Raw genomic sequence first — 27,689 nt, 5'->3', positions numbered from 1 at the left:
TTCTTCATCATCGAACACGGTGTTCGACAGTCAGCAAGATGAAATTATGATCCGGAACCAACGGAAATTAAAGTCCGTTGCAGTACGGTATACTCATATGGTCTGTCGACATTTTGTGGAAATACATGGTGTTCAGATGCATACAAGTTAAATTTTATGTTAATATGCTTGCATCTGCGGCTGGTCCATCTTTTCGTAGGTAATCTGAAAGAGTTGAGCTCCCGCAGCTGTTGGACAGACGCGGCCTGCAGCTCTCAGAAGTCGGATCGTTTCTCACGGTGACGTTTTCCGGAATTAGGAGCCTGTAACCTCATTCATCATTCATCAAACATTAAATGTTGGAGTAAAGAGTGAAACATATCGGTGGTACCTATTAACTGGTTACGGTCTACGGATCATCACATAAATTGTAAAGAGCCGGCGCTCAAGATGCAGTCACAATTTATAAGTTATACATAACAAAGGGTAAGAACTTTCCGTTTCGAATCGCATAAAAGCCAATTTCTTTACCCACTCCTCATTTGAGGTATCTTTCCCAAAAAGTCCCAACCACGGCACACCTCTCCTCGTGATGACCTTGCCCCTGTGTCTCCTCACGGCTCACGACATGTCCCTGCCCCCGTATCCGGACGCGGCGGGCCGGCCGCTGCGTCTCAAAGCGCCGCGTCTGCGGCCACCGCCCGGTCTGACCTTGTGCTCCGTTCCCATCCACCAGCTAGGATCGATTCTCCGTCACCAGAGCCGTCGTCGAGCGGAGGTGAGTCCTCGATCCCCTCACCGGGACATCCTTCCTGACCCACCGGTCCCCTCCCTCCGACCCCTTCCGACAGCCTGTTGAGCGAGGGAGGGCATGCGGCGGGACACGTGTTAACAGCCGGGCCAAATGTCGAAACAGCGGCCAGCCGGCCGACGCATTGCTTAATTGATAACCTTCCGTCGGCGTGAGGAGCTCGAGTGCAGCACTGCTGCCACCTGACGGCAAAAGAGAGAAGTAATAGTTCACTGAGTGACTACGCCACTTGCATTGTGTGCAACTATGCCCGTCGGAAGGAGCGCATTGGGCCCCTTCCGTGAATAGGATATGATGAAAACTATGATGTAAGTCCATCGACCTGTTCAGTAGTGATTTCTCTAGCCTCCATTTCTACTGGGCTACCTCAGCTAGCTCCATCATAGTTCAATTCAGCTGGCTTAGCCTAGCAAGCTCAACTGAGCCACCTTGGAAAGTTTAGCTGAGCCATCACAAATAGTTCAGGAAGGTCAGCTCACAAAAATCAGCTTAAGTAATCAGAGCTCACAAAATCAGCTCGTCGCTATCAAAAAATTCCACCAATCGAAAGTTGCAAACAGCCTAATGTGAGAGCTGCCGTTTACTTAGAACCGTGCTCGTCTATGTCGGTGTCCAAGAAACGAACCATTACTACAAGCTTCCGCCACCAGAGGTCTGGTATCGTTCAATGGTAACCAAGCTCCCCCTCTGTCTCTTTCTTGCTTTATCTCTCATCCCCTTTGCTTCGATTGTAGACAGTAGACACCACGCAACTCTTACGCAGACCGATATGCGTTTACTTTTTGTTTGTTTGTGTGCTTTGTTGGGCTAGTCTCTTCAGGTACAATAATCCATTTCAGGTCCATGGGAGGAGATGTTAAGGATGAGGCATTGAGCTTGCCCTGTCACCAATTGTCGGGCACTCAGGTCTACGGTGTTAGATTCATTACGTTGGAACGGAACTGTCCCCGACCCTGTGCTACGGCCATGTATGCTTGTGTTTGTGCATTAGTTTGAAACCTGTGGAGTTAGGAGGTACAGCACTTATTGTAGCAGTTTGGAGTATACCATGGTATAATGGTATACTTATGGTATGTGATGGTATAAAATACTGGCGATCCTATGGCAGCCTATTGTCGCTAAGCAAAAGTCAGAGACCATGAAGGCGTAAGAAAACACTTGAAGAATTGACTGCGAACAGAAAGATGTATTTCCACATGGTCAGATGAGCTTCAGCCAGAAGCTTTCAAAGCTGCACGCAAATTTCATCAACGCACAATACAGATTCTGCGAGACCGAGTAAGATCGCATTTTTATACGTACATTACCATAACATAAATGCAGGTACCATGCATGAGACGATACTCATCCATGCTGATAACAATTAACAGTTATGATGAACACACTCAGTAATACACATTAAGCACATATAAATACTTTGTGTCGATTATGCACATTAAGCAGCATGATAAGTTAAGACAAGTTAAACAGTACATCCGAGCATATGTAATATAAACGTACCTGAACGTCTCGATAATTTTACACGGCAGTGAACACAACTGCATGGCATCTCAGGACTGGCATGACTTTGGCAGCTCTGACAATCTCTAACCCTCACATCGAATTAATGATACTTGTTTAAGGGGCGATTTCAGACAGCCTATATTTCGACTCTACGAGTATTTCACTTGTTCCTGTTGTCAGGTCATGTAATAGTGCCTTTATAACATTGCGCGTAGCTATAGATACCTACCAAAAACCTACTCCCTTGGCACTATTTTCTATCAGCTGTCCCATCAGCAAAAAAGCCTGATGACTATCAGTCCATGAATGTCGAATGGGACGGTTGTCTCCGTTCTGATCTAGTTACGGTGGATGCTCTGTTCCCTCTCACCACTACTAGCTCGGTCGCCCGCGACGATCCCCTCAGGTGATCACATCTGACCCTTTCTAGGTATACTCCTCCTTACATGGTTGACATCACTGGGCTCTGTTAAAGGGCTCAGACATCGACATCTTCCCATACGAGTATCTATAATCCAGTTCCGGCTTCTTCTCGGATGAATCGTTCAGAGCCAACAATTTGTCAGGATGCCCAACCCTTTTCGTGACACCAACAAGGCTCCTCTTTAGCAAGATTTATCTCGCAGATAACCACCTTCATGAAGGTGAATGATGTCAGAACCGTGCACGGTTTTGACATCATTCACCCCTTCATCTCCTGAGCCCTGTCCATCAGATCTGAAACTGATCAATTCCACTGAACTTCAACGCATTGAAGTCATCCCCTAGCCAACATAACCCATCTGTCCATGCCTTCCTTCATGTCCTCAGCATGTTGGTCTCTTCTCTGCCGTTTCCATAACAGTGGTTTCCATCTGATCCTCTTCTGTACCGTCAGCCACACAGGCCTGGCGCGCACTATCTCCAAACCAACAATGTCATTTCCATTCTCCTGCTACCTCGAAGGGCGCTCGTCATCTCCAAGTCAGCAGAGTTCGCTGCTGTTTTTCTCCATTTCCTCAGCTACCCGGGTCGGCCGTCCTCCTCCTCCACACCAACAGGCTCTGGTTAGGCGCGGGCTGCGTATCCGACTCCAGCCGCAGACCACAGCTCTCGGCGTGTTCACACAGCTCGCTGACGTCCCGCAGACCCCAGGACGGGTTCTCCTGCTGGAGACGCTGCTGGAAGGTCTCCAGATTGGCTGGAATCCGTCCCTCCCGTTGGAAGGGCCCGTAGAGCAACAGCGCTCCACCGGGCCGCAGCCAGCGCCCGGCACCCGTCAGTAGCCCTCGCCAGCTTTCTGGAGGTGCCACGTGTGTCATGTTGATACACAGCACCGCGTCCAGCCAGCCGGGGACGTGCGCGCGGGTTCGACACGCCTCGCAGCGCGCTGTGCGGTCCGGAGAACACGTGCGGCACGTGTCGCCCGGCACGGGCCACGTATCGGGCTCGGCGGCGTCGGCGACACGCGGAGGACACACGTTGTTCAGCGGCTCGTCGGCCAGACGTTTTCGCAATGTGGCTAACATGTGGGTATTCACGTCAGAAGGATGGAAGGTGAGCTCCGGAAGGCCGGCGGCCAGGTGGGTCACGTGCTGACCGGTGCCCGAGGCGATCTCGAGCACGTGACCGCCGGAGGGCAGGCTCAGCTGACGGACGGCGGCCAGGAGGAGGTCCTTGTTTTGATCGGCCACCTGGCTGTGCAGCATCTGCCGGAGAGAAGGGGCACGGGGTGAAATGGATGGGGTTGTATGGTAAGAAACGGGATTGAAGGTAAGGGGCCGATCGATGTTTGAATATTATTTAATCTAATAGCAAGGAGTCTCTTAACCTGACCAACTTCACGACCATGAGTCTTGACCATTATGCTTCGGGTTATTGCAGCCTTATGTCAAATCCACAGACCGGCTGGCTTTGCTGAAAATGATACGCAGGTCGCAGCGCCTACACTGGACTCAAACCGGTTTAAAGCATTAGCATACGTCCAACAAGACAGCTCACCGTAGAGGTCAACGGCCAAAGTTCACCACATCATTCCTTGACAAAATGCGCTGTATTCAGCTGATATCTGTGTTTTGGCATTGCCTTTCATTCATAATTCGATCATGAGATTCGATCGTTTGTTCTTTGATTCGATCAGGACAAAAACTAAGCTATGTCAAGAATTGTAAGGATTGCGAATTGGACTTTTTGGGACGACGTATAGCGTTGCTTAAAGGGGAGGGCAACTTTCGAGAACCTTGTTACCTACTATTTTTCTTAGGATGCTTCAAGCATCCTAATGCATCTTACTTCGCCTACAGTAGAGGCGCGTAGGGTCCTTTCCAGCCTAAAAGCTGTCATCTTTTTGGTGACCTGCGAATATCGAGCGGCACCTTATTTTCTCAAAGCCGCTCGTGACTTCTGACCCTATTTCGCTACGGCCGAGGACCCAATCCGTCGCTACATAAATTGAACTGTCGCCATATATTTGCAGTCAATAGTCATTCCTTGATAGCCCAAGGCGATCTGGTAGGGACAATGTCAAAATGCATATATATAAGTAGGCGTCATTTGCCTCGTACTGAACGAATATGCTACACTCAGTCGACCGGCTGTTTCCTATTAATCGTGTTCCTTTTCATTAGACACTCGTATTTTCAACTGAAGCCAAATGTTTTGTATCTGAGTCATTTATGCGGTGCCAATCTCCGACCCAAAGCTATCCCACTCCGGCCTATCGCCGAGTCTCTCGATGCGGAATGAGGCTTTACACCATTTCATAGTCACGTCTATGTCCGACAAGAGTCACGCCTTCCTCCCACCTGCCCTCGCCCATAAAGGACTGAGGAACCTCCTCGTCTATTATAAAGGTCATGACCCCGGGTCTGGGTGTGCGCGAAGAACAACTAGGAGTGGAGGTCGGCACGTCTTCCCGGAAACGGGCCGTCAAGTTAATCAAACATTTACATCCTTCGACAGCCGCCGGGTCAAGATCAGGTCGTAAGGAATGTTGTGATTTGTACGCCTCTGTGCTGTGTGCGTTCGAACGTGGGCTATTTCCGAAGTGATGCATTGCGAAAGTGCCGCGCCGGCGGACAGGAATTGTTTAATTTACCTTGGACGGTCAAGGCTGTGAGGAATGAACGGATGACGTTTTTTGATGGAGTTACAACAGCGCGGCTGATGGGAAACAAATTGGACGGGAGGAATTGGCTAGCAGCGCGGACAGTGTTTGGTACCGTTAGCCTAAGGTTGACCGTATTGTAGTAAATCGAATCGGAGGACCCACTGAGATGGCTTGCATCGCAATGCGCATTTGATGGTGCAAAGACTTGAGAAGTGTCAAAGCGTTTCTGGCATTTATGATGTACAAACCATAACGGAGGCATACGCACATCCAGCAATTGTAACGAATCCATGACAGATGTAAAATGACGATAATAACTCAAGTTTATTGTACAAGACAAAGCTTTCGATACATAAAGTATCTTGATCACTGTCAATGAGATGTGACAGTGTCAATGTCAATGTCAATGATGTCAATGTCAATGTCCTGATGTCAATGAGATGTGGTGACACATCTCATTGACAGTGATCAAGATACTTTATGTATCGAAAGCTTTGTCTTGTACAATAAACTTGAGTTATTATCGTCATTTTACATCCAGCAATGCATAGAAGCACGCTCATAAGCGTTCCTAGGCCTGTTAACGACCATGCAACTTTGCCAGTCTGTATTTATTTATCAGTGTCTGACGACTCTGTACTTACGCATAATTGAGCTTGCCGTCAGTGTTAGTATGGCTTCCATCCAATGTCTGTTGTATGTCCACCTGTAGGTTTGTTTATCGACGTCAGTGTTTGTGTGTCTGTATGACCATTCCTAATGACTGTGTGTCTGTATGTGCACCTGTAGCCGTATCTGAGCCGCAGGGTTCCCGGGGAATCTAGGCCAGGCCGGGCCGACCGCCACTGTGGTTATAGGCTCCACTGCCCGCCCAGCAGCCCACAGTAGCCGGGACCGGAGCGGCGCCTTGTAGATTGTAGATCATATCCAGGCCGTGGTGGGAGGATAGGTAATGGGGGTGGTGGGAGGACCGGTGATGGGACCGGCCGATACGGGAGGACGGCCCGCTGATGGGGATTGGACCATCGCTGACTGCTGATCACTGTCCGCTGATCGCTGACCGATAACCACGTAATGAACACTATAGTGACCGAGTATAGCTGAGAAGAGGCCCGGTATCTTCCGAGCGAGAAGGTCCGTTTGTGGGGCATTTGAAAAGGATGACAAGGCACCGTAGCGCTGCCCGTCATGGTGAACGGTATGTTCATCGGAACATTTACGAAAAATCAATTATAGCTATAGCTTCATCTCGACCCATACCTGCTCATAAGGCAGAAATAATGTTATAAACGTAAACGGCGGATGAGCCCGACAGTTCACATCATATGACCAGTTCCAAATCCGCCGTGTCTATTTCTGTCAAAATATTGTCCATGGTTCAACAAGTGAATTTACGTAATCATTTATCATTAGATTAACAACATGCAATGTGTTCGTTGTGATTTAAGGCGTAAGATCAGTAAGTAAAATATTATCCTTGTATGCCCTCCAGAAGGGGCACATTCTCAACACCAGCCGACCGTGTTCAAGGTTTCGTTCAGCGGAGCGTAAGACAATTCCGTGCAGTTATTCAGTGCAATATCGAGATCAAACCCTTCATATAATGCATACTGGTTCGCAAACTTCCCGAAGAATGTTGATTATGTGGACGGCAAAAGATGAATGTATACGGATAAATATTATTTTGTAGATTAATTGTGTGTAAATATTCGACATTTCCTTACATTTCCTTATCTACATGACTCATCAGTTCAAGTTCCAGTATTGTTTTTTTATACCCATATGCTTTCTAGAAAAAAAGATATTAACCATATTACTGGTGGGGGGGGGGGGGGGGGGGCGAATCGGCCCCCACCTGTAGTTTTCTTGTTTTGCTGTCGACGGAACCGCTTAAGCTAGGAGCTCGAAATTCGGTGACTTTTCCTTGCTATTCATTGGGCACATTATGTCAAATTTTTGAGTTTCTATCTTGTGCAGAGACGTCTCCAGGGCGAGTTCCTCGGGGGTAATTTTGATCCAGATTTGACTGTTTCGACATTTGCCGCTAAGCAGCGACTTACTTAGGTTTGTATTGGTGATCAGTGGCACCACCCGTCATATGTATGCACCTAAAGACTATGTGATGTCATTTCAATAAAAATGTTGGAATAGGCGGATCCAGGTACCTGAGAAGGGGGGGGGTAATATCAATTTACTGCCCCCCGTCTTAGCGTGCCTGAATCCACCTATGCTTAACGAAAACGTGCATTTTGTGCTCACGTTGCATATTTTACATGATATATGACACATCATGTCGTAAGACACATGATACCTAAACCATGACAAAAACTCAAAACATCATCCCAAGTTAGCTTACCTGAATCCGCCTATGATTTTTGAAATATCCAAAATACCGAAATATATATGATGGCCCAGTTCATGAAGAAGGGTCGCTAGAAGTTTCTTCAAAATCGGTCAAAAAAGAAAGAAGTTCTTGCATTATTAGTGATGAGGTAAAACGCGATTTATTTCGAAAATTTTGCTACAAATTTTTAATTTTTTACGTTTTATAGCCATTCTGAAAATTCACGATGAGAGAAATCGAATGGCCCACCACCTTCACCGATGTCCCCGCCCGCCTGACGGCGAGGCGACCGGTGCCGGCGGCGCTCTGTCCTACCGGCCCAGCCCGGCCCGGCCGACCGGTGGAACCGTCGGCCCAGCCGGCCGGCGAGTCGCACCGGGACTGCGGCCGGGAACGGGCGCGCTTCTGGACAGTCTCCGCCGGCCGGTGACCGTCAGTGATCGACGACGACGGAGAGTGAGAGACGACGACAGAGGACGCTGGACGCCATCGAGGGTAATTAGGCAGCTGAAGGAGGGGGTAGGCGGTGCGAGTGTAAATTGGGAGATTGTTGTAATCAGCAAGACAGTGTTCGCTGGAGGTCGAGTGATTGACTTTTTTGGAAGGACAACGCAGGACTGTGTATCAGGGACGTTTGAAAAGACATTAGCACGAACCTAGCGGTTCTGTGGAAGCGCTCAGTGAGAAAAAGCGAGACGCGAGGAGGAGTGACAGTGCGAGGACTAGCAGTGGACCCAAAACAATCCGAAGTGATCAACGTAGAGCTGTGGTGTCGTGCTCACTAGCTCAGCACCAGAACCTTCTTCTCTCCCGGCGCTCTCCAAGCAATCAGGATGCACTCGGACCTGATCCTGGTGGTGGCCGCTCAGGTGCTGGTTATCAGCGCCGTGGCCGCGGCCATCGGGGTCCTCCTGCTCCGCCACCTGGTCTGCCGGCGTCGGGTGCGCTCCAAGGGCCGCGCTGTGCTGGTGACCGGCTGTGACCGCGGCGTGGGGCTCGAGCTGGCCGCCCACCTCGACTCTCTTGGCTTCAGGGTGCTGGCCGGGGTGCGCGAGCCGTGTGGCGCCGGAGCGGCTCGGCTGCAGGCTCGCACCTCAGTGCTGACCCGCCTGGTGGACCTGGATGTGACCTCAGAGGTCAGCGTGGCGGCCGCGGCCGGCCAGGTGCGCAGAGAGCTACAGGAGACCGATACAGGTGAGACTGGATCCTCGATGAGTGGAGAGGATGGCTCCTTACAGATAAATGAGGTGGCTTTTCAGCGATAAATGAGGGTGACTCTTCAGCGAGATGCGAGGACATTTCCTCAGCGATAGGGAGCTGGGAGGATGGCTATTGGCTAACCATGGAGGATGAATGATTTGAGAGGACTAAGTGTGAGGGCTGGGGAGGCTCCCGCTAATTTGTAAAACAATTACGCTGGTGACGCCGTGACATGCTGAAGACTTTGCTGACTGCGGAGGCTTGATAAATCATAGCATGTGATTTCTCATTGCACGAATGAAAGGACGGCTGACCTGCGCCGATTAAGCAATGCGCTTATTGGGCTATGCTGTATCCCAAATAGCTGATTGTTTTTAATCAGCTCATTAGCGCTTGCCGTGCTCTGTGCATCAGTCCGATCCTGTCTGAATCACGGCACCACCTCTGCAGTCGTGACCCCATATCCGGGAGCCAGGGCGATGCGCCGTCATCTATTCCTCACACCTTGTGGGCAGCATAGTATCAGGAAACGGTGCACCGAGGGGACGTCAACCGTTCCTACAAAACTCTGCGGATCCGCTGGTATTATCCTGGTTTAGCAGCGGGCGTTTCCTGGGTCCCACAGCCGGCGCGACACTCCCGTTTCCTTTGGACGGATATTCGCGCTAATTGACTTATTATCGTGATTGCCTGAACTGATTACGGTCACATCAATCCGCCCAATGCCCTCAGAAACGAGCAATCATGCGTGGAAACCAAACGCATTTAATGAGCTTATCCTGAGGACTCACGCCGTGAGACATCCTTCCTGCTTCAATTACCTTGGAGGTAAAGCATTTACCCCAAGTTAGCCATCCAAACAAATAACTTATAAGTGCAAACGAGGGCATGAAAAATAGCCCATTTAGCACCAGCAATCTTCCCTGTGGTTATTCCTCTACACCAGCAATCTTCGACTATCTACTTGCGTCTCACAACAAAGCAAAACATTGCCGATCTCTGTTGCAAGTTTCCTTTCATTTTATTTTGCAAGATTTCAGCGCAATATGGCTTTGATTATTGCGGTTGCTGCTTACCATGTGTCAATATATTTCATAAAAGAGCAACAATCTGCATTGTGGAGCACCGCAGATCAGATAAATATGGATTTGCCGGCAGACGACATTCACTTTTTAGACAATAGCATTTGCCAATCGCTTAGTATTCATGAGAAACATGCTATTGTGTTATTTTAATAAGGTGTCTCATTTGTGATTACAGACAATATATCTGTTACCCAAAATGTCGAGCTGGATAGACAGAGACACATCACCATACATGTTGCCTACCAATCCGCTGCACGACTGAGGTAGATGCGGGGTGTCTACTGTCTACTATTTTCCTCAATCCTCACCGTTCTGTCGGTCCCTCCGTACGCAGCAATCACCGATCACCAGCCATGAACCAATAGTCACCACTCGCCAGTCACCATCCACCAATTATGCACCAACCACCAGTTAAGCACCAATCGCCAGTCACCAGTCACACTCGACCTCCGCTGCCGCTAAGCGCGGCATACAGCCCGCAGCAGCTACACTAGGCGGCGGCAGCGGCGGGCTGACCTTGACCTCGGCTGGCCTGGATTGGCGGCTGGCCATCGCCCCGGCTGACCGGCCGAGCGGCACGCGCCTGCAGCCAGCACCGGCCGCGCCCAGTCAGTGGCGCTCTACGGCCGATACAGAGACACTGACACCACCAGTTGACACAGAACCGACACCAAACCTGCCACACCCAGCCATTGACACCCTACAGTAGACATAAAACCGTTGATAACGACGGCGAGATCCAGAACCACAGGTCGACCGGCCGCGCCTAGGAACCTTACGGCCGACACAGTCCATTGATTACGACTGTGACACAACCTGACACCAATTGCATAGTCCTACAGCCACCGGCCACACCCAAACACTGACACAGCGAGTTCCACCCCACGAGCTCTACCAAGTCAGCGGCACCCCGCCGTCACAGACAGTCATCGGTATCCTGCGGCAGTCCCAGCCGGTGACTCTGAATGGGTCACCGGGTCCCCCACAGGCCCAGCCACCGTCCTGATGGCTAAGATGATGTCATAACACAATAATTAGCCACGACTTCTCTCGTCGAGTCATCAGAAAGGCAATTCGTATGATGATGATACAGAACCGATTCATTAAATAAGCCAATCAATTTGATAAATGATTGTGGCGACCTGTGAGCCACAAGTCTAATTTTGTTTGGAACAGTAATCATCCAAGGTTAGTCTAGGTGAAGCCACAAATAGCTCGTCATTATGGATCCGTACAGTTGTAAGTGCTGTGTCTGAGCTCAGCGAAGCACTCAGGGTTATATCGCGGAGAAGATCGTTTTACCGCTTTGTGAACATCTGTCCGCGCTGATAACAAGGCGCATACTTAGCTGCATCATGTGATGTATGTACGTTCAGCTACCGATGTGACATGTTCACATTGTGTTGTACAAGCGGTAGAGACTTTGAGAAGCTCGAAAAAGTACGTTAGCCTCACTTAGTACAGCAGTTAGCGCAGCGCAGTTTTGTCAATGGGAAGAACTGGTCATTTGATGTTTGAGCAAATATCGAGGTCCAAAGATGTCAGAGGTCGTGAAATATTGACGGCTTGAAGCGACAATTGAAATTTATTGCGACAGTGCTTCTCGGAAGACATCATTAGAGTGGCGGATGTACACTAGAAAAGTTAATGTGGTGCCTGGCGGATGAAAGAGCTTGTTGTATAGATCACATGAACGCGCATTCTGAACTTTGTTAGCCACTATGTAAAGCGCTCCTGTTCGCTCCTTAAAGGAAATAGTTCACTTTTTAACATGGGTTTTGAACTGGAATAGCAGTTCCGTAGCTTGGGCTGAGACGAGCATAAATCAGGAGCTTTTACAGCCCAACGATCACCCTAGGCAAAGATATTCTATTTCTCGTCCCGAAAAAGGTGTATTGCGTTGAGGATGTGTGCCTTGCATATATTCGCATCCAGTATGAAAAGAGCATGGGTCCCGAAAATTCTTCAGAAACTAGTGAAATTATCTACGAGAACTCAAGAGAAATTCTCGTACTGATCAATAAGGACATTCAGCAGCAGCAGATCGCCCAAATGCCGGTGGCCGCGATAATTTCTCTAGTTTCTGAAGAATTTTCGGAACCCATGCTCTTTTCATACTGGATCGCCTGTGCCTTACAGAAACTGAAAAGTTCTTCTTATATCAAAATATAGAAAATAATCTTTTGTTATAAATAGGTTTTATTTTCTTTGCTGATCATTTTGAACATAAAAAATCATAAATCCATTGCAAAAAAATAATTTCGTGAAAGTGAACTATTTCCTTTAACATTTCCTGCAGCATTGACTGAGAGCTTATTAGCTTTGAGCTTCGACCGAGAGTGCTATGACAAACAATCTGTCGGAAGAATTTCTAAAGCACACATCTCTTTATATATATCTCTGCAGTGACACTGACTATAGAGAAGCCGTTTCACCGCATAGCTAGCTCGCTGAGACCGGCTCAGTCTCCAGAGCCGCTCAATGGACCTCACTTTCCACTGCGTCCGGGGACAGTGGTGGCGCGCCCGTGGCAGTTGCGACACCGCTGCAGCATTGGTATGCGCCAGCTCTGTGCCAACTCCATTAGCATTCATGGACGGCGCCGGTGCCACTCGAAAACAAGCGACAAAACACAGCTGCGCCAGGAAGGTCGCCGCGCAGGTCATGTTTGTCACCTGATGGCTGAGATGTTGGACGCCGACACACCTCCCACGAGACACCCAGCGCTCACTTCAGTCACTTCCACTGAAAGCTCTTCATGTTCAGTGACACCGCAATCCCACTAACTCCCACCAGGCCTCTCGGTGTGGCCACGCCTCGCGCTGGCCCGCCCGTGCAGGTGACCCCGTAAATTGTCGGTCGGTCGGCACTGTCGACCGCTCAGCAGGGCGGGACCGTCGACAGAGATTATCACATTGACCAGCCGCAATCGCGGGGGACACAGGACCATTGTCGGCCACAGACCTGAATCTTGGCCGGGCGTTTCCAGAAGCATGGCTGGGCAGATCGGCCCCTGGGTCTTTTCCATTGAGATCGGTTATCTGATGGAGAGTGAGTGGAGTAGAAATTAGTTCTGATTATCAATTATTTTTTATCTACAAATATAGTGACCTTTGTCTGTCGATGAACGTCCATGATAAAAGTGAGATAATATCACGAATAGATAGATTTGCGTTCTATTAATAAAGCTACACTGAAAATAAATTAACACTCGCGTGCCGGTGACACGAAAATAAGCACCAATGAGAGGCGTTTTGGTAGGGTGTAACACAACTCAACTGTGTAACTGTGGGGTGTAACGCCGAAGAATGGTGCAATTACTCGGTGTTCAAAATCAACACCGACAATTAACACCAATGCCACCTCAGACCAACCGACGCTACGGATAAATAACACCACCATTTGGTGTCAACACCCCGTGACAGAGACGTTATATCGCATACGCCACACAATGGTGTAGCTCCCAGTTCATTGATCTCTAAACAGTGTTACTAGCACCGTTACCATGGATCGGATATGGCCTTGGATTCAAGGTCAGCCGGCCGCCGGCCAGCGCGAGCGGCTGCGCGTGCACATGCGTAAATTCAAATGAACGGCGGCGTGTTGATTCGCGCTTCAGTTTGAGTCGAGTGATGCGGGGCTGTGTGGAGACTGGAGGTGGTGTGAGAATTCAGGGCTGCGGAGTCGGAGTCGGAGTCGGAGTCGGTCGGAGTCGACAGTTGTGACCGGAGTCGGAGTCGGAGTCGGAGTCGCTTTTAGAAACCCGATCCGGAGTCGGAGTCGGAGTCACCGAAAATCTGTCGACTCCGCAGCCCTGCTAGGTCTGCGGAGTCGGAGTCGGGAGTTGGAGTCAGTCGGAGTCGACAATTCTGCCCGGAGTCGGAGTCGGAGTCGGAGCTGGTTTTTGAAAGCCGGAGTCGGAGTCGGAGTCGGAGTTGCCGAAAATCCATCGACTCCGCAGCCCTGTGTGAGATAAATAAGTGATAAATAAGTGTGATAAATAAGTGTGATAAATAAGTGTGAGATAAATGTCTGGTCTGGTATGTTGTCAGCAGAGTCCGGTGACCACCCGTGCACTTGAGAAAGCGCCACTCACAGTTGCCGCAATTTTTGTTAATAACATTTGTTTATTGCTCGTCTCGGACGTTACAAAATAAATTGTCTTTATTTAAGGAATGCTTTGCTTTGTATGGGGTCTAGGCAAGCCACAGTATACCCATATGGACTTGTCACATATGTTCACACAGACGCATGCACACGTATATATATATATATATATATATATATATATATATATATATATATATATATATATATATATATATATATATATATATATTAATTCATCGAGCTGCAGCTACACCAAACACCGGTGTATCTCCTTGACAACACCGGAAGGGGGTGTACCCAATTGGCTACTAACACCACACATTGGTGTAAGGGTATTTGTTTTGTACCCGTAAAGAAGGTGCAAATTAATGGTGTAGCACCTTTTTATGGTGTAAAGACGTCGTGTAGCACCACAAACTGGTGTACTTACAGTGATTTAACGCCATACGCCAGTGTATGTGCCTGGTGTTACACCAGGATTCAGTGTATGCTTACACCAAAGCTTGGTGTTGAAACTACACCGGTGCAGGTGCTCAAAAACGGTGGGGTGTAAACATTTCCTAAAAAGGTGTAAACACCAGGAGCGGGTGTGAATTTATTTTCAGTGTAGATCAAATCAATGTGGGGCTGGTGTTACTGTTAAATAAAACATGTTCGTTACAGTGACATGATTTATGTTTTGCATTGCTGATTTTAATCTCGATATGCTCTATCACCTTCGTGAATTTCTCAACAGGTGAAGGTAATAGCTATTGCTTTTAGTTCCTCGGTAGTAATGTTACTTCCACATTTGAACGAGCTAGATATGTACTTAAAAATTGGCTTTTTGTGTAGATAGATGCCGTAGGCGACATAAATGTGCTTTGGCGCGCATACTATTCACGTCTTATCCCGCGAGTTGCTGTGGGGGGGGGGGGGCGTTAAACGCCCCCACTTTTTTCGCCGGGCCATAGCATAAAAACGGCGCGCGCCAAATTTTGGGTACCTGTAGGGAATTGATTGAAGTTTATTGTGACAAAGTTTCAAAAAAATCGGTCGGAAAATTTTTGAGATATCGAGGTTTTAGTGACGTCATGATTTTTGAATTTTCGACCAAAAACGGCATATGTTCAAAAAATCATATAAAATCACAGAATAGACATACAGACATGCCGTAAACGCCATTAGACTGCCAATACCATGAACAATCAAATGGCTATCTTCGATTATTGATTATCGTTCCGCATTTTCCAAAATCTTGAACTGAATCTTGACAATTTCTCGTGACTACTTCACGACTATGATACATGCATTCCTTAAATTAAACTTTTTTAGCCAAACACGTACACATATGATAAAATGAATGTCACCATCGTGTTCTACGCCCCAAATTACCCATAAAACATGTGTCACGGGCTGCGAATATCAGTTTTGATTTTCGGGGATATGTGCCTACCCGGTTGACCTGACCTTGACCCTGACCTATGCTTGACTGACCCCTACATGGAGCTGACACTCTTGTAGGCCTTATACGATGGATTGTGCACCATTTTGACAGAGTTTATGACGAGAGGCGCCCAGGGACCGCGGATTCAAATTCTCGTAGGGTGTGCAAGATGTGGCGATTGGGCCCCCCATCTCACGCCGGGCCCCTTCCAAAAAGTCAGCGCCGCCACTGTTCCGGAATAACCCGGTTCTAGGGAAGCGGGGCGGGAAAACCTTCAAAATTGACGGTCGTAAGATGACTGAGCGAGCATCTTACGGTCAGGAGATGCATGAGCAGAGTAAATGCACATACATGCATGCAACGTGATCCAAATCGATCTCCGATTTTCCCAAGCAGGCCCCTAAAGGCTTACAGTGACCTTCAAGGGCCCCTACGGGCCTCAGAGAGCCCTTTTGCACAGTTGATGTTGGCACACTTCTTTTTATCATGGATTACATCAATTAGTTTAAAAATAAAAACACGGCCGGCGGGATGTTTGGGCCCATCGATTTGGCCCCTATGACCTATGGGGGTCTGGCCTCCGGTCCCCTTAGCTTCCCCATTGCTCTACGGCCCACACGCTGGCTTTGGGGCCCCATAAAGGCCGCACGCCAGCTCCTGAGACCTAACGCCGGCAATTCTAAGGGTCACCGGCGCACCGCACACGGTCTTTGAAGGTCCCATAACGGCCTCTGGAATACCTCATGTACATAGAAACATGGATGCCCACGCCGCTTCTTGGGCCCCCACACCGGGCTCTTTGACACCGTATGGGGTACCAACTACCATTACCGAACAAGCTCGCCCAGGGGCGGATCCAGCCGATCCGTTTGGGGAGGGCAAAAGTTTAGCCGACCATCGGCGACTCCGACCCACCACCGCGCCAGTGACCAAGTGACTTTACAACGCCAGTAGGGTAGCCCGGGACAAGTCGCCCACCTCAATAGAAAATGCATATATCTCATACGTTTTCCTTGTTACAAACGAGTTTGTGATGCTATTTTATCAATTGGTTATTTATCTTGATTCTTGAATGTATGCAAGAACTCAGTGTTCCTGATGAAGAGAAGTTGTTCATTTTTGCGATTTACAAATAGAGTTACAAAAGGTCATGTTACCCATATACGGGGTAAGATGGTGTAAAATGTCCTATGTTAACCCGTGCGCAGCCGCGCTGGGGCTTCTGGATTTTCACGACCCTGGGGGATGTTTGAACACCCATCTACCTTCTAACTCGGCTCCTGGGCCACGTAGCAAAACGCGGTAGGTGGCGTTTGAAAGATCGTCAAACATAATGACCAAATAACCCCAGTCACTTTTAAGGTCAGGTCAGAGGTCAGGTCACCAGAGGTCATCAAAGGCCAAATTTGACAATATTTAGGTCCAGTTTCGACAACTTTTGAAAAACCTGGCGCATAACTCGGAAACGAATAGAGCTAGAGCACCCCAGAAAAACTGATTTGAGGCCTGTTATTGCTCTTTCTGGATAATTCCCTCAGATTGGACCTCAGATGAATGGCTTAGCTTCTAGGGGAACTGCCAAAATAGACGATTTTTACGGGAACGGATTTTCTGCGATAACTTTTGACTCAAACCTTGTAAGATTTTACTTTTACCGACATCGTGCTCCTCTCGTCAAGACGCGTCGAATGAGTACTTTATAATTTGATCTTAAAGAATGCACTTAATCCTTTGACAATTGGTCAAGGTCGTGACCTGACCGGAAAAGGTCGTGTTGCATATCAGTCGATCCGTATTGTCAAGCTGAACACATCTAATGTGTTTCTATTGCTCTAGATTGCCTCTATCAAAAGTTATTAGCGAACTGTTGCAAACTGTTGCACATCTTTCGTGACCTGAGATGACCTCAGGGACATAAGAAGGGGTCACGGGTGCCATTTTCCGGTTCACTGTGTCCTGTTTAGGCTGTAACTCGGTATTGTTAAGAATGACGTTTTTTTATAAATTTAGCACGAATGTTTGAAAGGACGGATTGACGTAGCCGGAGCCCACGCTAAGCAGAGCTTGTTGCGTAGAGCCCACCCCCTACCGTCCGATCGCGTAATTCCGGGTGACGGGAGAATTTAGTTGCCAAAGTTAACGTGCCCTTCAAAGCCAGACACGGCCTGTCCCACTCGACTGACTTCAACTGGCTGCGGCTGCTCCCACCAACCGCAGACCATCCCCGTCACGAGTCTCAAATATCGAGCGCCGGAGCGTGTCTCGAACCCGGGCTCTCACTACCGGGACTCCATTGCTGCTTTACCAAATACCAACTGAGCTAACGGACAGTTGCCCAAAACAGGCGCCTTTCAATTTTCTCTTGACTTTTAGTGGAGAGGTCGCAAAATTGACCTTGCCTTAGGTCATCGATATAAAAAATCATGTGATTAACATTTTATACATAGGTAGGTACTGTTGCCCTTATAAACTGCTGAAAGTTTCAAAGCAATCCGTCACTCGGTTTAGCTATGGCAAGCATTGGAACTGTTTTTAGGTTATGTCACTTGACGTGACTTAGTGACTTCGTGACCTTGAGAGACCTTGGTCTGAAAATTTTCAGAACACATGAAAAAAAAATGTAGAAAACGGCGGCTCGGAACGCCGCCGTTTTTTTTTACGCGGAACGATCCACAGCGCTGAGGCTCCCAACAAACGACAAAACTGTGGATTGCTTAGGTAGTTTCGAAAAGGGTGGTGGGCGTCTTACGCGACTGGGCATCTTGCCCCGTGTTACCCCACACCATGGCCACACTGCATAATGCATATGCATGCATTCAGTTCAGGGAGTTCCATCTATGTATATTATCAGCATACCGACCCAAAATATCAGCAGCCAGTGGTTAGCTCCTTCCTTCGGAATGGCCGTCAAGGAAAGAAGCCCTGGTTTTCGTCCATATCGGCATCGACGCCGTATTAGATTTTCTCATCGCTGCATGCTTTGGGAGGGGCAAAAAGATAGTCTTGCCCACACGATTTGGCTTTGGGGAGGGTAAATGCCCATTTTGCCCTCCCCTGGATCCGCCACTGAGCTCGCCTGGAGGTCCCCCACCGTCTCTTGGCGCCCGAGTAGCCTCGATGCCTGAATAGGATCCCAGACATCAACCTTGGCCAAAAAACGTTCGTGTAGGCCCTCAGAAACTGGTGTGAGCCCTGAGATTACTGTGTGGGCTACTCAGGCACTTCTGTCGGGTCATCATGCATCGATTTGGGTCCGAGCTAGTGAGGGTTATCAGAAGCATCCTTTAACCCTGCGACTTCAGAGGTTGGTGTGAGATCCTAAAAAAGTGAGGGCACTCCCAGGCTTGCAAAGGGCTTTTCCTCGGAGGTCGGCCTTGGCCGAACGGCGTTCCTCAAACTGGTGTAGGGCGCTGAGATTTACTGAATGGGACTCTCGAGTATTGGCATGGGGCCCTCAACTATCAGCACGGAGCCCTCAGGAGCCGGTAAGGGCTCCTCTGCGGCATGCATAAGCCATCCGATCTCAGAGGCCGGTGTGAGATCCTAAACAAGAGCTGAGTGCACTTAAAAACCTGCGTAGGGCCCTCAGAGATCAGCTTTGACCAGACGGCGGTCGTGGACGCCCTTAGAAACTGACGTAGGGGCCGCCTCAGTCGGTCGGCCCTCTCACATCAGCCTGGGGATCTCAGGAATCGGCCTGGGGCCCTCAAGAGCCGGTTAGGGCCCTCGGAAAGTGGCATTATACCCTGAGATAGCTGTGTAAGGCCCTCGGGTAACGGCTTGGGGCCCTCGGGCATCGGCCCGGGCCCCCGGGCATTTGCCAGAAGTCCTTGGATATCGGTCTGGGGCCCCTCAAGAGCCGGTGAGGGCCTTCAAAAACTGGTATGGGGCCCTGAGATAACTCTGTGGGCTTTCAGGTGCTGATGCGGGACCCTTAGGCATCGGCCCCAAGAGGGGGTTAACCCTCGCCCGCACATGGGGGGGGTTGCCACCCCCCCCCCCCAGGTAGTCTTTCTGCTCTGCACTCAACATTTTTAGAGCTAGAAGGCTGATTTTTCGTATAGCTGCTCCTCTATCCTTTCTTGATGTCCACTGAAAATTTCAAGTTTCTGTGATTTTTGGTTTCGGAGATATGACCTTGTTTTTCAGGTCATGTCATGACCCAGATGGCCAATTCTCTCAACATCTTTCACTTGCCATGGGCCTTGTGAGCTTTTGACACCCTGATTTCGGCCTTTTTTGCCAGTCTTACCTCCCACCTATCATGGAACATGTTGTTCGACGATGTACAGGGGTCAAGGTCAGGGTCAAGGTCAACCTAGGTCATCTAAGATAATTGCGTTTTAGGCAAGCTGAATTTACTTTTTGTGAAGTTTTTTGACTGCATTTTTGGTAAAAGCTTCTCAGATCATGATTTCATGTAATATGGACCCAAAAACAATCGGTGCACACATCAGTATACACACAGACACACACAGACATACAAACACATATAATTGACCTTGACCTAACTTGACCTGAAATGACCTCAGCAGTAAAATTCTGGTCGGGTAGTGTGACAAAGAGGTTCTAGCTGGCTTGGCACCAGAAAACAGCATCGTCATCGGTGTTTGATAAGCAGCGCACTTGATATCCAACGGTGACCCAAAACAGCAATATTTTTTAGTTTGACCTGACCTGGAAGGTCAATGACTGACCTGAGAAGGTAAAACTGGGTATCATTGGATTTGTCTCTTCCCAAAGAATCTTTTTGGTCTTTACTGCTAAGCTCTATCTCCAACAGGAACGAAATGGCGCGGGGGGGTGGCAACCACCCCCCCCCCATGTGCGTTCTAGGATGGGAAAATAGCATGTGCGGGCGAGGGTTAAGGAGGGCAGGGGGCAGGGGCCCTCAAGAGCCGGTTAGGGCCCTCAGAAACTGGCGTGGATCCCTGAGCTAGCCATGTAGGTACTCAGACACCGGCGTGGGACCTTTAGACATCGACTTGGGGCCCTCGGGCATCGGCCTGGGCCCTCAAGAGCCGGTGGGAGCGCTCAAAATGGCGTGGGTGGGGTTCTGAGATAACCCCTGATATAACACTAGAACCTGTTCACGCCTTCAGGCACCGTTGCGGGACCATCAGGCTCGCGCTGGGGCCCTCGAGAATCGGCTTGGGACACTCAAGCGCCAGGGCCGCATGGGCCCCCACAACGAACTGTGGGTGTGCAAAAATAGGTGTTTGCACACCCTCAGGATTTTCAGGGTGTGCAATTGCACACCCTGCCCCCCGGAATCCGCGGTCCCTGGAGGCGCCCATTGCGAAGTCCTGAAATCCATGCTACTGAAAGGCCGATTTCAGGTGTTTGACCTGACCTTGACCCGACCTGTGACCTCAAAACTCAACTTTAAAGTACTCATCTGAAGCGTCTCGTCGCGCTCTTTCGTTTGCCGCCTCGTGCGTTTCGCTGCGCCTATTGGTTCTCGAGTTATCGGCTGGGGGCGTTTAACGCCCCCCCCCCCCCCAGCAAACGGTGGGTGGCGAAATACCCCAGCAACTGCCGGGTTATACCCAAGTAGCTTACTCTGATTCAGTATCCGGTTCAAGGCTGATCCCATCTGAGTAGTCGGCTTTGTCGGGAGCTCCTGCCACCGACCACTCTTTGTAGGGGCGCACCAAGGTTTTTTATAAAGAGGAGACGGTGACAGGGTGTAATGATATCGTTCCTTAAAAAAACGTGCTGAGCAAACGTGCTGATCAACAAGCATAAAGCAAACGTAACCATACGCAGCAAATAAATGTAATAAAAAAGTTGATACAGTACATTTAGCAAACCGTTTGTTTCAGATGAAGAATTACTAGCGGTCATCAGTGATATAAATAAACCATGTAGAGCTGTTGCCTCCTAATTGATTCAGGAAGCTCTGGAGACTCCCGTCCCATTTGTTACGTCTCCATATCTGACCGCCCTGTCCATCCGTGTAATGAGCTCTGTCTCCAAGACGAGCCATGTTCTCTGGTTGACCTCGAGACCTGTCCTTCCCGGGCGGAGTCGGAATGTAAGGAGCCGACCAAACCGGGTCGCAGCCCGCCGCCAGCCGGCCCGGGGCGCCGGCCCAGCCCAGATAATCCTCAGTCCGAGCTAGTTCGGAGGCCAGTTCAGCGACCAGTGAAGAGGCCGGTTCAGCTGTCGCCCGCAGCTCGGCAGCTCGGCACGGGCGGAGCTGACACAACGTGGTACCGCGCCGCGCCCGGCCGGCCGGCCGTCTCCGTCTGTCCGTCTGTCCGTCCGTCTGTTCTTCCGTCTGTCCGTCTGCTCACTGCTGGTCTGTCCGTCTGTCCGTCCGTCCTCCCGTCCGTCTGTCTGTCCGTCTGTCCTTCTGTCCGTCTCTGTCCGTCTGTCCGTCCGTCCGTCCGTCCGTCCGTCCGTCCGTCCGTCCGTCTGTCCGTCCGTCTGTCCGTCCGTCTGTCCGTCTGTCCGTCCGTCCGTCTGTCCGTGTGTCCGTCCGTCTGTCAGTTTCTGTCCGTCTGTCCGTCTGTCCGTCTGTCCGTCTGTCCGTCTGTCCGTATGTCCGTCTGTCCGTCTGTCCGTCTGTCCGTCTGTCCGTCTGTCCGTCTGTCCGTCTGTCCGTCTGTCTGTCTGTCTGTCTCTGTCCGTCTGTCCGTCTGTCCGTCTGTCCGTCTGTTCTTCCGTCTTTCCGTCTGTCTGTCTGTCTGTCCGTCCGTCTGGTCGTCCGAGTCCATCCATCCGTCCGTCCGTCTGTTCTTCCGTCTGTCCGTCTGTTCGTCTGTCCGTCTGTCCGTCCGTCTGTCAGTCTCTGTCCGTCTGTCCGTGTGCCCCAAGGCGGTAGAGACCGCGAGGGGCTCAGCTTCCTGCTCTCAATGTCCTGTTTGGCGTCGCGTTTAGAAACACGGTCTGACAAAATAAGCTGCCATGTTTATTCACGCAGTAGGTGCACCAGTAAACATTTATCCCGCCGGCCCTGACAGGTGGTAGAACTTCCATTCCGATAAACAATGGCACGGCGGGTAATCGTATCAATTTCAGAGATTGTTTCCTGAAAAACGTGCAAACACTCACAAACACGGACTGGAGCTTAGTAGTTTAGAATTTTTGTGTGGATGTGATTTATTGTTACAAGACGCTATCGCTTGAAGTCATGCCAGTGTTGACGATGTTTCATCGCTAGCCATGCTTTGACGGTGCAACAGTTTTTTGTTTTGTAATTTTATTTTGGTAGAGATACCGGCATCGGCACGCAAGCTACCTGCACCGCTCACTGCTGTGCCTTTTCAGGCAGCATGTAAATATTATACCGAAATCCCACAGCTCGACGTTTTTCCTTGGTGACCAGCCCAAAACGTCTAAACAGCCCCGATAAGGCGGGCTGTCATATGTAGTACCGTGAGGTTAAGCTAATCAAATCATCGCCGATTGTGCTGTGATTCGCGTCAGATTTAAACAAATTATCGTAAGCTGAGTTGCTATGATTGACTTATGAAATAATGTAATCGCTGCGCTTCTGGATAACCGTAGTCTGTGTCCATAAACTCGGATGCTCTCACGAATTCTCCCGGGTATATAAAAACCTTCCAAGCTCACACGAGTTTGCCTCGGGGAGGATCCGACAGAACTCTCACGCGACCGCCCGAGGGGGAGGTCGCTAGCTCGACCGATCCCACGGAGAATTCGCTGCGGTCAGCAGTGAGAAGTGACTTCCTGTATGTGCAGTGTGCACGGAGGTGTTGACCGTGACGAGCGCAAATTTCTAGCGGCACTGGTCAGATAGGGATGAGTATTGCAAAAAAAAAAACGCGAAAGACAGCGTGGCAGACACTCGCCATATTTTCTGAACAGTCTCCAGTCTGGTTTGGACACACTGACACACTGAATAGAGTTGCTGAGACTCAGACATGCATGGTGTGTAATGCGAATTCTCGCGTGATTTCAATTTGTCAACTGAATGCAACGTTGCAGTCCATTGCCCATCGCGGTCCCCGGGGTTTGTCGTGAAAATGTGGTAGACGCTGATTCTGAGTCGCTGTAGGCTTTCTGCTACGCCAACTTTTCTTCGACAAAACATTGTTTTTGTTTTGTCAACCAGCATTATCTTGTCCATTCCATGTACAACTACCACGCCTCGTGACGTCCATTCTGCATTTTTTTTGTCTTCATTGCTTATTGTTTAGTGTTTGCATAAAACATATTGCTGGGAATTGGAATATTAGCTAGCGAATTGCCCTTTTCATTATGCTAAATGACTCGGCCACGATCGAGGCAAATGAAAATGATACCTATTCGACTGGCAGCAGAAAACAGAAAATGTAGAGACCGTTGCTGTGGCAACGATGCACGCGGTAGCCCCTAAGCGATATCGTGGGCGGGCAAAAACACAAAATCATAACATATCATGAATAAGCTGATAGGCGCACATGTCATACTGTACAAAACACGACAGGCTCTGAAAGGCAGCTCTGTAGCATAAGACGTCTTAGACCTTGGCGCTTGTAAGGTATCGCAGAGCCCTATTAATAACCTTAGACGAAAGAAATCACTAAAAGAAATGTCGAGGCTCTGAAACTGGAAGCCGTCCAAGCGCCCGTCGCACCGCACAGTGTGTAGCAGAGATTGAAGCAAGCTCTGCCTTAGCAACGCTTTACGCTCGCGCGCCGTGTGTACCGAAATAGACCCAATAGATGTCGGCCGGGTAAGTCTCTCAGAGCAAGCACACAGTTTATGGACCTCTCCTCAGGAGGTTAAAAGGCACCTCAGGGCCTGTAACTCCGGCTCGTCAAACACTGGATGTGCCGGTGCTCGGTGGTTGCTACCGATTGTGCTGGGCGTTTTATTACGTTATTACGTTACGTTTTATTACGTACGTGACGTTTACTTTGAACTCGGCTCATGGGTTGAACCATTTGACGAATGGCGTCAGACAATAGGTATATTGATAAATTCGGTTAAATTACTGTAAGCCACGATGCTTGTACCGATGGTACCGATGGTACCGTGGCCAGTACCGATGGTCCCATGCAGTTTAATTTAGGCTTATTTTAATTTTAGACAATACTGCAGAAAATTACCATTCCTTGTCAATTCTGGGCGGTGCCGCCAACAAAATGATTATCGCACCTGTCAGCCACAGGGACGGTGGGTATTTGATGCTCACAGTGCTCCCATTTCTACATAGATTTATATACGCTCCTTCCCCACCATCATCCGTGAGCAAACGCCCTGAATACGCGCCTGCGCGTGGGAAACTCGGGATTTCAGGAAGCCGGAATGATGGCTGTCCTGTCCTCGGCACTCCAAGGTCTTCGTCACAGCCCAATGCTTCTGCCCGGAGCGGGATCTAGGCTCACAAGCTGCATTGTTTGTCACGACGGCGAAGGAGCCCTAGGCAAAACAGAGCGTTTTGTGGTCTGTGTTTACACAATGTCTTTGGTATCGTTAAAAAGCCGTTAACAAGAGAAGGTGACCACTGATAACTCCACAAAAAGAGACGAGAAAATGTGTGTGAAGTTTGGTACATCCTCTGGCTTGGTTCGTTATACATCAGTAAGCCTGTGCATTTCGAAACGCATTTCTTCATCACCGTCGAGCGCCGTCGTTTGACCGCACCAGTCCAGTCAGAAGCCACAATAGTGGCAGTAAAGTTCAATAATCACCGGGAATTTCGGAGCCGCCAAGACGCGAAGCCGTGGCTATGCCAGCATCGTGAACACAGTGAAAGCCCACCGCAGTGACATGCCTGGGCGATTGAATGGACATTCCACAACTCTCCTTCGAACACTACGACCCTGGGCGGACTCTGTAAGGGCACTCAAACCCTTCTCCAGTTGATGTAAGAGCCTCGGCCGGCCACTGAGCCTCTCTGATCACCGCCAAAATGCTCTACCTGACCCCAGTAAAACCGTGGTGTCCGGTTCCGTTCAACGAGACCGGTCGCCGCTGCCTGGGTCTGGTCCTGGTTCTGCTCTGCATGGTCGGACTCCTGCTCACCGCCGGTGTCTTCATCATGTCGATCGACGTCGCGTGCATCATGTACCGTTTCCGCTACTTCTACCCTCCTTCAGAGCACATGTTCCGACCTCCGGCCATCGCGATGATCCACGCCGCGATTCATGTGGCAGTGTACATCTGGTTCGCCGTCGCCTGCTACCACACCTCACGATGGCAGACCCGCGCCAGATTCAACGAGTACATATCCGTCATGGTGTTTGGGTTCTTGGTGATGTCTATTTGCGAGCATGAGATCTACGTGGCGTTGTACCGCGGAGTGCGTGACTGGGTGCACACACTTGGGGACAAGATTGATGACGCCATCTTCTTCTACCGCTACAGCGACGAGGCTCGTGCAGAAGTCGACCGCCTTCAGTCGGAGAACCGGTGCTGCGGCGGCTCGGCCATCTGGGTCTGGCACATCATCGACTGGGTGGGTCTGCAGGACGAGGATTATCTTCCTCCGAAAGTCCAGCGGGAGCTGCACTCCAGATCCTGGCGTGCGGAACGCACCCTCCAGCAGCATCTGTTCCTCAGCTCGCTCAGTAGACGTATTGTGGAGACCCTCGCCAACCGCAGCATTGATATATGTTTCAACTGTCCAACTATCCGGCCGTGGAGTTGCTGTAATCCAGACATGAACGACCACCGTTGTCTGCCGTCTCCCGGCCAGGCCCGCACCTGGGAGGTGTACCGGCACATGAAGATGCACGCCGTCAACTGCTCCGTCGGCGTCTACGTCACCCGCTTCTACGACACCATGCTTGACTGGGGAGCCGTGGCCGAGGTCATGTGCTGGCTGAACCTACTGATCGCTCTGCTGGCCAAGTACCTAGACTCGGCCAGTAACGAGGCGATGATCTCTGGGTTTCCCGACGGACCCTCGAGGGGGTACCTGATGCAACGCTGCTGTGGATGGTTCTGTCCCAAGCCCGGCTTCATGCCAGAGCGGCCTCCTCCTGCGGCCATCACCTACCGACCCGAGGAAGCCACCTCGGGGATCTTCGGCGCCACGGACGAGGGTCTGGAGCGTCAGCTGGACGAGCAGCTGGAGCGAGAGGTGGAACAGAAGAAGGAGTGGAGGAAAGGGATGAGGGAGCAGAGACGACAGGATATCATCGACCGGAAGGCGGCCAAGCACCGGGAGAAGATGGGTCTGCTGGACTCGGACGCGACCAAGGGTGATGATGATGACGAAGAGATGGACAGGGGTGTGGACGATGAGGCAGAAGTTGTGGAAGAGAATGACGACTGGGCGGGCGACTAGCGCGGTAGCTCCGAGAAGAATGACCGAGAGTTTGAATTAGGAACTTCTGTCTGAGGTGTGACCTGTTCTAGAATACCATTTGGAGTGGCGTGTGAGAGCCAAGATTGTGCAGTAACGTGACTTGTCGCTGGTTGTAAGTTAAACCTGTATTAAATTGCTTCTCTTTACTGACACATGAACGCAATTGTATTTGGGTAAATAATGGGACAAGCTTTACAAATACGGGTATACATGTATTCCTGTTTGTCAAATGTATAAAGCCTCTCATCGTTTGTTATGCAACACATATAATTATGTACTAATTAAAAGCCGCGTCCTAAACAAAACTAAATAATATGGTAGCTCAAACCGCTAACACGTTCCTCACTTCGAGCATCAAATAACGTAACCAAATCACAGCATGCATCAGAAACATGCCCCGAATGAAGGGACAGGCTGAGACCCCCCCCCCCTCCCTGAGTCCCCTCCTCCTTACCTCATCTGGCAGCTGCATTGTGCAGCACTGTCACCTCGATGATATCGCTTCAGAAGCTAGCTCACAAAACAAAGCTAATCAAGAACAACCGAACCAGTGGACTACAGATCTCAGTCCTGTAGCAAAACTCAGCATAATGTACGGACCGCTCAACTAAGACAGCCGCATTATAACCGCGCGGTATGACCGTTAGTATGACCGTTCGGTCCAAGTATGAGCGTCCCTACCCCGCGTGGAGCCACGTCGGCTCCGCACAGCCGGGGCTTCATCGATCGACGCTGCTCACTGCGCATGCGTCAACAGCCGACGAGGCAGCTGAATGACTCGGGAAGCCCATTAGAGCTGCAAAGGATCTACTGAAGACGATTGATCAACGACGCGCGAAGTAATTGTACTATTCGTGTTCACTTAGAGCGACAA

At 49.9% G+C, this 27,689-nt stretch overlaps 2 protein-coding genes across 3 annotated transcripts in view; one reads left to right on the top strand and one right to left on the bottom strand.

Annotated features, from left to right (window-relative positions):
* Positions 1 to 1,956: 1,956 nt before the first annotated feature.
* Positions 1,957 to 27,689, bottom strand: LOC122386796 (methyltransferase-like 26). 2 transcript variants are annotated; one of them, XM_043376387.1, is made up of 2 exons: positions 27,270 to 27,689; positions 1,957 to 3,981 (listed from the first exon to the last, which is right to left on the bottom strand). In XM_043376387.1, the coding sequence occupies exons 1-2, from the start codon at positions 27,285 to 27,287 to the stop codon at positions 3,292 to 3,294; spliced, it is 708 nt and encodes a 235-aa protein (XP_043232322.1). In that variant the 5' UTR covers positions 27,288 to 27,689; the 3' UTR covers positions 1,957 to 3,291. The 2 variants fall into 2 exon arrangements, with proteins under 2 accessions (XP_043232322.1, XP_043232323.1); XM_043376388.1 differs by lacking the exon at positions 27,270 to 27,689 and adding an exon at positions 10,319 to 10,624.
* The window catches only part of LOC122386795 (D-beta-hydroxybutyrate dehydrogenase, mitochondrial-like), a 39,400-nt gene continuing 19,736 nt past the window's right edge, over positions 8,026 to 27,689 (top strand). The window contains exon 1 of the mRNA XM_043376386.1: positions 8,026 to 8,919. Within this exon, the coding sequence (XP_043232321.1) occupies positions 8,559 to 8,919 (361 nt within the window). The 5' untranslated portion in view covers positions 8,026 to 8,558. The remainder of the gene's footprint in view (positions 8,920 to 27,689) is intronic.

The sequence above is a fragment of the Amphibalanus amphitrite genome, unplaced genomic scaffold (genome assembly GCF_019059575.1).
Source record: "Amphibalanus amphitrite isolate SeventyFive unplaced genomic scaffold, NRLGWU_Aamphi_draft 000263F_arrow, whole genome shotgun sequence".
NCBI classification, from domain to species: domain Eukaryota; kingdom Metazoa; phylum Arthropoda; class Thecostraca; order Balanomorpha; family Balanidae; genus Amphibalanus; species Amphibalanus amphitrite.
This window is presented reverse-complemented; position numbering and strand designations above follow the sequence as displayed.